We start from the raw sequence: 13,103 nt of genomic DNA, 5'->3' as shown, positions 1-13,103 counted from the left end.
TGTATTGTTTAGCCTCCATGTGTTTGTGTTTTTACGTTTTTTTTTCTCTAATTGATTTCCAGTCTCATAGCATTGTGTTCAGAAAAGATGCTTGATATGATTTCAATTTTCTTAAATTTACTGAGGCTTGATTTGTGACCCAAGAAGTGATCTATCCTGGAGAGTGTTCCATGCGCACTTGAGAAGAAAATGTAATGTGCTGTTTTTGGATAGAATGTCCTATAAATATCAATTAAATCTATCTGGTCTATTGTGTCATTTAAAGCTTGTCTTTCCTTATTAATTTTCTGTTTGGATGATCTGTCCATTGGTGTATGTGAGGTGTTAAAGTCCCCAACTCTTATTGTGTTACTGTCAATTTCATCTTTTACAGCTGTTAGCAGTTGCCTTATGTATCGAGGTGCTCCTGTGTTGGTTGCGTATATATTTATAATTGTTATCTCTTTTTCTTGGATTGATCCCTTGAACATTACGTAATGTCCTTCCTTGTATTGCTACTCCAGCTTTCTTCTGATTTCCATTTGCATGGAATATCTTTTTCCATCCCCTCACTTTCAGTCTGTATGTGTCCCTGTGTCTGAAGTGGGTCTCTTGTAGACAGCATATATATGGGTCTTGTTTTTGTATCCATTCAGCGAGCCTGTGTCTTTTGGTTGGAGCATTTATTCCATTCACATTTAAGGTAATTATTGATATGTATGTTCCTGTGAACATTTTCTTAATTATTTTGGGTTTGTTTTTGTAGGTCCTTTTCTTCTCTTGTGTTTCCCACTTAGAGAAGTTCCTTGAGCATTTGTTGTAGAGCTGGTTTGGTGGTGCTGAATTCTCTTAGCTTTTTCTTGTCTGTAAAGGTTTTAATTTCTCCATCAAATCTGAATGAGATCCTTGCTGGGTAGAGTAATCTTGGTTATAGGTTTTTCCCTTTTGTCACTTTAAATGTGTCCTGCCATTCCCTTCTGGCTTGCAAAGTTTCTGCTGAAAGATCAGCTGTTAACCTTATGGGGATTCCCTTGTATGTTATTTGTTGTTTTTCCCTTGCTGCTTTTAATATTTTTTCTTTGTATTTAATTTTTGATAGTTTGAATAATATGTGTCTTGGCGTGTTTCTCCTTGGATTTATCCTGTGTGGGACTCTCTGTGCTTCCTGGGCTTGATTGACTGTTTTCTTTCCCATGTTAAGGAAGTTTTCAACTATAATGTCTTCAAATATTTTCTCAGAAGCTTTCTTTTTCTCTTCTTCTGGGATCTCTATGATTCAAATGTTGGTGCATTTAATGTTGTCCCAGAAGTCTCTGGGACTGTCCTAAATTCTTTTCATTCTTTTTTCTTTATTCTGCTCTGTAGTCATTTTCTCCACTATTTTATCTTCCAGGTCTCTTATGCGTTCTTCTGCCTCAGTTATTCTGCTATTGATTCCTTGTAGAGAATTTCTAATTCATTTATGGTGTTGTTCATAATTTTTTATTTGCTCTTTAGTTCTTCTAGGTCCTTGTTAAACTTTTTTTGTATTTTTTCCATTCTATTTCCAAGATTTTGGATCATCTTTACTCTCATTACTCTGGATTCCTTTTTAGGTAGACTGCCTATTTCCTCTTCATCTCTTTGTCTGCTGGGTTTTTACCTTTCTCGTTCATCTGCTGCATATTTTTCTGTCTTCTCATTTTGCTTAACTTACTGTGTTTGGGGTCTCCTTTTCTCAGGCTGCAGGTTCATAGTTTCTGTTGTTTTTGGTGTCTGCCCCTAGTGGATAAGGTTGGTTCAGTGGCTTGTGGCGGGGCCTGGTGCCTGTGTTCTGGTGGGTCGGACTGGATCTTGTCTTTCTGGTTGCCAGGGCTGTGTCTGGTGGTGTGTTTTGGGGTGTTTGGGCACTTAGTATGTTTTTAAGCAGCCTCTCTGCTAATGGGTGGGGTTGTGTTCTTGTCCTGCTAGTTGTTTGTCATGGCTCGTCCAACACTGGAGCTTGCTGGCTGTTGTGTGGAGCTGGGTCTTATCGTAGAAACAGAGATCTCTGGGAGAGCTCTCTCTGACTGATATTACATGGGGCCAGGAGGTCTCTAGTGGTCTAATGTCTTGAACTCGGCTCTCCCACCCCAGAGGCTCAGGCGTGACATGAGGCTGAAGCAGCAATACCCTCTCAGCCACACAGCTCAGAAGAAAAGGGAGAAAATAAATAAATAAAATAATTTAAATTAAAAAAATTTTTAATTATTAAAATTAAAAAATTTTAAAGTAGTAAAAAAAAAAAGAGAGAGAGAGCAACCAAACCAATAAACAAATCACCAGTGATAACAAGCGCTAAAAACTATACTGAGATAAACATAAAAATCAGAAACAAGTCAGTTGCAGACAGCAAACCCCAAGTCTACAGTTTCTCCCAAATTCCACCGCCTCAATTTTGGGTTGATTCGTTGTCTATTCAGGTTTTCCCCAGATGCAGCATACCTCAGTTTGATTGTGGAGATTTAATCCGCTGTTCCTGAGGCTGCTGGGAGAGATTTCCCTTTCTCTTCTTTGTTCACGCAGCTCCTGGGGTTCAGCTTTGGTTTTGGCCCCACCTCTGCATGTAGGTCGCCCTCAGCCTTCTGTTCCCTCCCAGACAGGAGGGGGTTAAAGCAGAGGCTGATTAGGGGGCTCTGTCTCACTCATGATGGGGGGAGGGAGGGGTATGGTAGTTATAATTAGAATGTGGGGTGAGCCTGTGGCAGCAGAGGCCAGCGTGACATTGCAACAGCCTGAGGCATGCCGTGTGTTCTCCCGGGGAAGTTGTCCCTGGATCACTGGACCCTGGCAGTGGCGGGCTGCACAGGCTCCCAGTGGCAGGGGTGTGAATAGTGACCTGTGCTTGCACACAGGCCTCTTGGTGGCTGCAGCAGCCGTATTAGCGTTTCATGCTGGTCTGTGGTGTCCGCGCTGATAGCCGTGGCTCGCGCCCGTCTCTGGAGCTCATTTAGGTGGTGCTCTGCCTTCTGTGGGCACACAGGGAAGGAATCTCCTCTCCCTGCACCCCGAAACAATGGTCTCTTGCCTCTTAAAGTTCCATACTTTTTCCTGGACTCCCTCCTGGCTAGCTGTGGCGCACTAGCCCCCCTCAGACTGTGTTCACACAGCCAACCCCAGTCCTCTCCCTGGGATCTGAACTCCGAAGCCCAAGCCTCAGCTCCCAGCCCCCGCCCACCCCGGCCCTCCGTGCGGGAATCTCTCTGCTTTGCCCTCCGCACCGCTGTTGCTGCGCTCTCCTCCGTGGCTCTCAAGCTTCCCCCCCGCCCCCGCCACCCCTGTCTCCTCCAGTGAAGGGGCTTCCGAGTGTGTGGAAACGTTTCCTCCTTCCCAGCTCCCTCCCACTGGTGCAAGTCCTGTCCCTATTCTTTTGTCTGTTTATTCTTTTTTCTTTTGCCCTACCCAGGTAGGGGAGTTTCTCGCCTTTGGGGAAGTCTGAGGTCTTCTGCCAGCGTTCAGTAGGTGTTCTGTAGGAGTTGTTCCGCATGTAGGTGTATTTCTGATGTGTTTGTGGGGAGGAAGGTGATCTTCACGTCTTACTCCTCCACCATCTTTTGGACTAGTCCCGATTATCTTAAGTGACAATGGGCAGTTACTTAGGTAATGGAATAATAGAAATAATAGCTGAAATTTGTGTGGTGCTTTATAGTTCATGTTATTTACAAAATGATTTTTTGAAATCCTTAAGATAGAACCAAATGAAAACCTTCAGTCTCACAGGAGTTTTAGGGCAAAAGACCACACAGCTGTCAGTTAAGACAATCCTACTTCTCGATCCTACTTGTCTTAGTTAAGACAAAACTAAGATCTCTTAGTTCTTCTGTTACAATGCAGGTGAACCCCCCAATGTACAAGAATTATCATAAGAAGAAGAAGACAAAAAAAAGCGGGCTGGTGGTCAATACAGGAAAAAGGAATTCTTTGTGACTTAGGAAACTAAAATTAATGAAGAGTTTAAGGCATTTATTATCAAAAACTCTTCTTTAGTTTTCAATGCTAAATTTGGGAAAGAGCAAACATTTTGGATGCCTTTGTGGGGACATACTGATTGGATTCAGTAACTTACCTAGTCCTAGTAAGAACATTTCTCTGTACATCACTGGAAAAAAGGAATTGACATTAATCAGCATGGCTAAAAGGAAAGAAGCAATCAATGTTTATTCTTTTATTATTCATTAAATATTTATTGAGCATTTATTTTGTTCTGGAGAGAAACAGACAAGAATCTCTGCCATCCTGGAGCTTAAATTCTGGTGGGGGCGAAGGTTTTATATTATTACAGGCACTGTACTAGGTGCTTTATATATTCTCTCAGAAGTCCCATAGCAACCTATGTTATTACCATTATTTCCAATTTGAAGTTGAAGAAACTGAGTCCCAGTAAGTTGTTCAAGATACACAACCAGTAAGCAATACGAGTTGGTAACAGTAGTTAAACCTTGCTCTGTCTGACCCCTTCACCCCATATCTCCACTACTATACCATCACCCATGGTCACACTCTTTATGAGAATACGTTACCAAATGTCAGCATTTAGTAACATTAGAACCTGTAAGTTGGCTCACCATTCAGTTGCTTTTTTTCAGAGAAGTCATTTTGTAGTATTAGGCTTGATTACCTCTTCAAAAGAAATTACATCTGTTATGTTTAGTCTGATCTGGTAGCACAAGTGACTGCTTTCCCCTCAATAACAACAAGAAGATTCTTAACGGGCAGTATCTTCAGAGTTGTGATTCTGATAAGCAATTTCCTCTTTAATCGTGTAGTTGGTGTAATAGCAAGGGACAGCCAGTTATAATTAGGCAGTGTCTGCCAAGGTTGACATTGGTGGGGGGGTGCTATAGAGGTATATGGATTTTGGGCAGGAATAGTATTCAGGAGATGACATCAAGAGGAAGAAAACTAAAAATAAAAAGGGGGAAAGACAGTTTTCACACATTACTGATTAAGCCACAGGGAAAAGTTCTCCTGATTATCAGCAGTGGCCTGTCACCAGGCTCTGCCCCAGCAGGTTAGAGTTGTTATTTTCCAAGTTGTAAAGACACCTTGTTTCTTGTCTGATTAAGGTTTTGATTACATCTGGCTTAATAGAAGGAGGCATAATCGTATTTAATGTGTGTTTGGCCAAGCCTCAGACTAGTAGCTCAGGTATTATATCTAATCATTGCCTATACGAGTTTAGTATTGTTTTGAAGATTTCCTGTGATGGAATCATCACTATCATAATTTGTTTTCTATTTCATTCTTAGGGAAGTATGAGATTTTAGTGTAGTAGCGAAGAACCTCTGGCTCTCTAAACAGATAGCCTTGGTGCCGATCTCTTCCTAGCTACAAAACCTTGGACGGATGACTTAATCTCTCATTGACTCAGTTTTCTCATCAGTTAAATGGGGATATCGATAGAACGTACTTCATAGGAATTTTGTGAGTAAAGCACTTAGACGAGTACCTGGCCCATGGTAAACACTCTGTGCGTTAAGTGGCTGTTATTATGATTGTTGATGTTATTGTTATTATTACAGACTTATTATCATGGCATATTCAATTTGGTCACCATTATCCTCTTAGCATCAAATGGCAGATGAACAAGAGCATTTACTTTTAGATTCTTAGTACTTTGCCTGTGAATGTTGAGAAATTTATATTAGCCATAAAAGAACTTGTGAATTAAATAAAACATTGCATGTGGTTATAGTCAGGCATTTAGGAAAGAATATTTGATGTCTTAGTCCTGGCTGGTGTAACAAAAATACAATTGACTGGGTGGCTTAAACAAGAGAAATTTATTTCTCACAGTTCTGGAAGCTGGAAATCCAAGATCAGGGTATCAGCAGATCAATGTCTGATGAGGGCATGTTTGATGATTTGCAGGGGGCCACCTTCTTGCTATATCTTTACAAGATACAGTGCCCATCGTATAAGGGCACTAATCCCATTCATGAAGTTTCCACCTTTGTGACCTAATTACCTCCTAAATTTCCCACCTCCAAATACCATCACATTGGGGGTTATCAGGACTTCAACATACAAATTTTGGGGGGACACAAGCCGTTAGTCCACAGCACCTGGGGAGAAGCTTAGCAGAAACAGCACAGGTAGCAGTGGGGCTCACCTCGAAGGTTGGGGCAGACCTTGGGGATATGCTTATCGTCTGATCTTTTAGGCACCTTCCTGTGGCTTCTCTCTTGCTTACAGTCCTGGGTCAGTGCAGCTGCCGTGGCTCCTGTTTGTATGGGTGTGATGATGTAGACATGGAAACTAGTTGGGATATAAATTGGTAGGTGCAGATACAAAATGCTACTATGTGAGACCTATCCTGTAACCTCAACTATTTTTTATTGTGCAGTCAGAGCGACAAAGAAGTGTATTGCAGTGCAGCTGCTACTGATTTCTTTTTCCTTTGTTTTACTTTGACATGACTGCCCCATTCTTTTTATTTTCTTTTTTATAATCAATCCTCAGTCAGACAACCATGTCATGTTAGGCTTAAAATTAATCTCTCAGGCTGAATTTTAACAGCCAAGAAAAATAAAAAATAAAAAGGAAAAGCCATCACCACCAGTATATCGAACATGTTACAAAATGAAGGAAGGAGAGGGGTAAATTAAGCACACTATTGGTAAAGTGGAGTTCAGTGGGTGGGGGTACAATATGCCACACTGTCTGCATAGAACAACAGTGATAGAAAAAAACTGTATCATTTTTAACTGACTTGTTCTGTTGGTGATGGAGGCATTTCAGTGCACAACCAGCAAAATAATAGGTTATTTTCACGATGGTAGAAGTTTAACAAATGCTCAGTCATTCACCTACATCATCACTGTCGTTGGCGAGAGATTTACTGTATGTTATTGATGCCTTGCTTCTTATTGCCGTATTCTTTTCAGATTCAATCTGTCTGCATTGGGCCACTAAACATTTCAATTTGCTACCTATAGAGTTAGATTGCAATGCTCAGGCCGAAATGAGAGAGAAACGGATTTAGTGAAACTCAAAGTTGGGGGTTTCATGGATTTTTGTAGTAGGATGCACAGACTGAAACCCACTGATAAGATACACACGATCACTTTTGAGTATCTCATAAAAGTACATGGTATTAAGCAATTCATGGATGTTTATAGGGAAAATAGACTCAGCTAGATACTGATAGACCCCCTACATTTTCAGGAACTCAGACTGTCAGCCTGGGGTGTACATGCTTATAATTAGGGCCATCATAATGGCCCTTGAATACTTTTAACACTGCTTGTTTAGGTGCTGTTAAGAGCTCAGCTAGTGAAGAAGAGGATAAATTTCAAATTATTTTCTGGCCCAATCCGACTGAAAGGAAGGATTTTTATTCTACAGTTGGGAGAGAGGTTTTTCTCTCTTTTTCAATTTTTAGGGAAGGTAACCTAAGGACAAGTTGATAGTGAAGGAGGGAAGAGCCAAGAGAATCACAGACAACAGGGGCAAGAGCCTTGATTTTCCCATTCCTGATGCACTCCTGCCTTTGGACTTCTTGCTGTATGAGAAGATAGATTGTCTGTTGTACTGTTGTGTTCGCTTGCTGCTGAAAGCATACTGTTAGCTAGATCGCCTTGGATGGTCTGTATTGTACACTCAAATATATAGTGTTACTTTAGGAAATAACTCTTGTCAGTTAGCTAGCATCTGACAGAGTGGAAATGATCTAGGCGGGAAGTGACTTACCTAAGGCTTAGCCAGGATTAGAGTCCTCATCTTCGGAACCCAACTCTAGCTCTCTTTCTCATTCATATCATAATCACTGTCATAATATAATAAAAAAAAAATTCTGGACTAGAAAGGAATAAATGATTCTGGACTTAAGCCTCTGCTGTGTCACTACATGATCTTGAGCAAGGCATCCCATCTCTGGGCCTCATTTTCTCTTCCATAGAACGGGGTAGGTTGTATCTGTTCATCTCCAAATTTTCTGGTATAAACCTTCTGATTCCATTAATTTTTTTCTCCATTTTGGACTTTTTTTCCGAAAATTATCTTGATCTTCACAAAAGAGCAGCAGTTTCTTGCTGGGTTTTAGAGCTAGAGGAAGACTAGGAGGCAGAGAATAACAATTATGGGTAACATTGTGCTGGGTCTTCGAGGCTCTGAACTGCCAAAACAGTTATTTGAGGACTTCGGAGGTCTCATTGTCCTCTGGTTTCTTGCTGCCACCCCTGAACACTCCCAGATGGAAATGGTCTTTCTTCACCTGAGACTGCAAAGATGGATCTGGTCTCTAACCATTTCCCTCCGACCCTGGAGTGGTCATTGAAATCATTAGTGTTTTCTAATGACTTTTGGGGGGTGGGGTGGGTGGGAGGTAGTAATATTGGAGTTCAACAAACAGGAGATATCCAAGGTTAAAAATTCTAAGTTAAAAGTTGGAGTAATTTAGAGTCTTAAACATGAAGACTCCTATATTTTGACTGAGTATTGTAGGGACTTTAAAAGATGTTTGACCTATCCCTGGTCTTCTTTTGTAAGCAATATTTTTCTCTTACTTCTTAAGCTGCTTCTTGGGGACTTTCAGTCCTAATTAATTTTGTTGAATTAGAAGATGACCCCCTCTTACTTCTGCATTTTGCTTGTTGTTTCACGAGACATTGCTTGCTTGTTTGTTTTCTCTTCACTCTTAGGGGCATTCAGAGAGAGAGAGAGCATGGGGAGGGGAAGAAAAGGGAGGGTGCTAGGGTGCCAGTGCCTTTAATTATTGAACTTGGGGAGGAAAGGGTATTTTCAGTGTAGACACAGGAAACTAGGAAGTTTGCTTCTCATGGTAGCTCTTATTCTCTCTCTAGAAAGCATATTTCTTCATAAGAAAGTTACTATTCCAATATGCCTACTACTCCTGTTCAGATGGGGAGAACCACTTATAGGTGATGCAGATCATTAAAGCAATTAGCATTGCCTTGAGTCACATTTGTATAGTAGAAAGCATACTATATGCCAATCAAGGAATTTTTTTCTGCTTGAAAATATTATAGACAAGTTCTCAAAGACTGTTACTCTACTACCCTCAGAGAAGTTAGTTCTAGCATGATACTTGTTAAATACTCTTTTTCTAGATGTATTCTATTCATTTAGTGATTCATTCAGCAAATATTTATTGAATACTTACTGTGTGCAGAGCACTGCAGAGTGCTGGGGACATAGCCGTGAAAAAGTTGACACGGGACTCTTACCATCAAAGGGCTTTCAACATGGTGGGAAAAACAAGTTGAACAGTTGCAAGGGCTTGTTATAGAGCTTGAAATACTTCTGTATGGGAGAGACTTACATGTGAACACAACCTGTTTACAAACATGGATTTAGAAAATTTTGAGAGAGGAGAACACAGGTTGAGAAGGATCTGTATGAGAAATTCTCCCTGTTCTCAGAAAAAGTACAGTCAGCCCTCCACATCCATGGATTCAACTAACCATGGATTGAAATTTTTTTTTTTTTTTTTTTCCGGTAAGCGGGCCTCTCACCGTTGTGCCCTCTCCCATTGCGGAGCACAGGCTCCGGATGCGCAGGCTCAGCGGCCATGGCTCACGGGCCCAGCCGCTCCGCGGCATGTGGGATCTTCCCGGACCGGGGCACGAACCCGTGTCCCCTGCATCGGCAGGCGGACTCTCAACCACTGCGCCACCAGGGAAGCCCGAAAATTTTTGAAAAAAAATAAAATTTCCAGAAAGTTCCAAAATGCAAAACTTGAATTTGCCATACTTGGCAAGTATTTGCATAGCATTTACATTGTATTTACATAGCATTTACACTGTATTAGTATTATAAGTAATCCAGAGATGATTTGAAGTGTATGGGAGGATGTGGGTAGGACATATGCAAATACTATGCCATTTTATATACGGAACTTGAGCATCCATGGATTTTGTATCAGAACCAAGTATCCAAGGGACGAATTCTGGGGACAACTGTATGCACTTTTCACATCTGACCATGGCTATTTGACTTGAAGACTTAAAATGATTCTTAATATAGATCTGGACTCCTGTCATGAGATATAAAAATGAAAATACCCCCAAATTGGAGCTTTGTTCTAGAGTGTTTTTATAATTAAAGAGTTTGTTTTACATTAGTTTTAGAAATCCTTTAAAAGTATATTTCTTCAATTGCCTATAATTTACACCAGCTCTGTGTTTCTTAGACTCAGATATAAACAAAGAAACAAATTATTTTTTCATTCACTTAACATTTTTTTTTAATCTTGTTAGCAAGTAATTCTACTTGATATTTTCCACAGATTCAGCTTTACTCCTAAAAACACACACACACAGAAGAAAAAAAAGAAAAAAGTCCAGACAACGATGAATTATTAGGACTTCTGAAAGTTTCACTGCTCTTTCTTATCCTTTGGGTGACTGCTGCCAAAGAATGAAATCAGTTAAATTACCGTCTTTTGTGTGTAATTCAAGGTTAATAACTCGTGAAAGAACTTGTGATCATTAGGTGAGCTTTATAATTTGACAAATGATAGGGATCCTCTCCTTTTAAATGAGTATTATTCGTTTGATAACTAAAGAGTTGCTGTGTTTCTCTCATTCGGTTGTAGACGCTTGCTGCTTTTTAGTCTGGTTGACTCATCGAGACCCTACTAAAATGCGAATGTTCTGCGTGTGTGCCCCTCCCTCACCCCGTCACTGAAGCTCTGCATGTTCTTCTCCCCACTCCACCTCATGGTTTTGTATAATTTTATTATTACACATCGTTCATATAGCCACCTTTCTGCCAGATTATGAGCTCCCCGTGCCAGAACAGTATCTTTGTAAATCCAGTGCCCATCACAGTGCTTGGCATATAGTAGGTGCTCATATCTATCTAATGAGTGAATGAAATGTTGCCTTCTGAAGAACAAGACATAGTCTCACACACACACACACACACACACACACACACGCACAATCAGCAAATAGGCATTAAATCCCAGTGGCCCAGGGTTGCCACTGGGCCCGCTGAAGGTACTAAATATATGGGGCCCCTCCCCAACCTTTGGGAAAAGGTTACAATTTCATTGGAATCTAAATGCACACAAGCATACCTTGTTTTATTATGCTTTGCAGATACTGTGTTTTTTACAAATTGAAGGTTTGTGCCAACCCTGCATCTAACAAGTCTATTGGCACCATTTTTCCAACAACATTTGCTCACTCACTTCATGTCTCTGTGTCTTATTTCAGTAGTTCTTGCTATATTTCAAAGTTTTTCTTTATTATTGATTCATTATGGTGATCTGTGGTCAGTGATCTTTGATGCTACTATAGCAAAAAAGATTACAACTAGCTGAAGGCTCAGATGATGCTTAGCATTTTTTTTCTTTTGGCAATAAAGTGTTTTTTAATTAAGGTATGTACATTGTTTTTTAGGACATAATGCTATTGCACACTTACTAGATTACAGTATAGTGTAAACATAAATTTTATATGCCCTGGGAAACCAAAAAATCCATGAGACTCACTTTATTGTGACGCTTGCCTTATTGTGGTGGTCTGGAACTGAACCTCTAATATCTCTGAGGTCTGCCTGAGTTTGTGAAAAAGATGTCATAACTAATAACATATATATCAAAGGTGTGCTTCGTACAGAGACCAAAGGATAACCTCTGCTATACGATTCTTGGAGGCCCAAGGATCCCCCCTTCACTAAGGAGAATCAGGCACTTCTTCACAGAAGAAATGGAACTTCAGCTCAGTTTTGAAGGAGTGGGTAAGATTTATGCCAGAAGGCATCATAGGTGGTGGTTGTTTCTAGTGGCTTCCATCTAGGTCTTCATTAATTATGTGCCAGTCAGGGTTCAAGACTGACTGTGCAACCTCACCCAGCATGGGTCAAGGGATAGGTTTTACTAGGGAAATGGAAAACTTACACGGCTAAGTCAGGATGAGAAAAAAGGACGGCACAGTTCCCCCAGTTCTCCCATCATGCCACAGAGATGTATACTGGGTTTGGGCTTTGCATGCCTGCAGTGTGGGTTTGAGTTCTCTTGTCATTCTGCCTTACCATAGGGCGAGAATGAGAAAGCAGCCTTGGCATTGGAGGAATACTTAGGCTGCTTGGTTCCAGACAGTTTGGTTTGGTGGCCCAGCTGTCTACAGGAGTTGTCTAAGTCCATCTGCTGGACTACATGCTTTCAAACCCATGGCAAGTTTCAGTTTCGTCTTCTGAGGGAGGAAGCCACCAGGGCTGTGGATAACTGATCTGAAGTACAGTCCCTTCTGCTGGGAAAAAGGTGTTCACTTGCCCCAGCTAGTTGGTCTTCCAGGTGACACTGTGTGAGCGCTGGCGCCACCATCAGATAATCCTGCTCATTGCACCACAGTGGTTGATAGTTTGGGCCCCCAAAGTAAAGACCTCAATTCAAATCCCTGCTTGCCCACTTACTGGCTATGTGACTGTAGGTTCGTAACCTCTCTAAGCCTCAATATGCTGAAATGTGAAATTAGGATAACAATAATTCATTCTTCATAGTATTGTAATGAGACTTAAATAAAATAGGCATTTAATACCTAGTAAGTGTTCCGTGAACCTTAGCTGAAAAGGAAGGATAACTATCCTCCAAGGAAGGAAATAGTGAGAATGTTTGTATGGGAGCAGGCATGTTCTGGGGACAGTGGGCGGACCAGTTTTGTCCAGGAAAGGGCTCATTTTGGGGAGAATAGGACTGGATTTGTGGAGGGCCCTTAATGCAAGTTAAAGAACCATCTTCCAGTCAGTTTGGAGCCACTGGAGATTTTCTTGTCAAACCATGATATGTCGAGGAATTTTTCAGAAAAATAATGTGGTGGTAGGCATTCCAGGTATATTAAAAGGTAAAGAAACGGAAAGCAGGAAGACCTTATAGGTTAGAAGTAATTTATTTTCCAGGAAGCTGCAGATCTGAGTGGTGTGAACTTTGACTTCCATTTGGTTTACCATTAGCCTTCTTCCGGTTAGTTGTAATCTTCGTTGCAATATGCCTTCAAACCTGTGCCCATCTGCTGCTGTGCTTTGCGTGCAGAGTTTGAAGCTTAGCATTTTAAAAACGAAGGGTTTAAAAAGTCATCTAGGGCTTCCCTGGTGGCGCAGTGGTTGCGCGTCCGCCTGCCGATGCAGGGGAACCGGGT

General features: G+C 41.1%; 1 protein-coding gene across 6 annotated transcripts in view; it reads left to right on the top strand.

Moving 5' to 3' along the window:
* The window catches only part of EXOC4 (exocyst complex component 4), an 869,227-nt gene that overhangs the window by 488,612 nt on the left and 367,512 nt on the right, over positions 1-13,103 (top strand). Inside the window, exon 11 of one of the 6 annotated variants that reach the window (XM_007107214.4) lies at positions 10,556-10,819. The exons of the other annotated variants lie outside the window; for them this stretch is intronic. Coding sequence (XP_007107276.1) covers positions 10,556-10,601 — 46 coding nt within the window. The 3' untranslated portion in view covers positions 10,602-10,819. Of the gene's footprint in view, positions 1-10,555; positions 10,820-13,103 lie in introns of those variants that run through there. 6 annotated transcript variants of the gene reach the window in all.

This window comes from Physeter macrocephalus, chromosome 5, assembly GCF_002837175.3.
Source record: "Physeter macrocephalus isolate SW-GA chromosome 5, ASM283717v5, whole genome shotgun sequence".
Taxonomy (NCBI): domain Eukaryota; kingdom Metazoa; phylum Chordata; class Mammalia; order Artiodactyla; family Physeteridae; genus Physeter; species Physeter macrocephalus.
The sequence above is the reverse complement of the archived record's forward strand: the minus strand, read 5'-3'. Positions and strand labels throughout refer to the sequence as shown.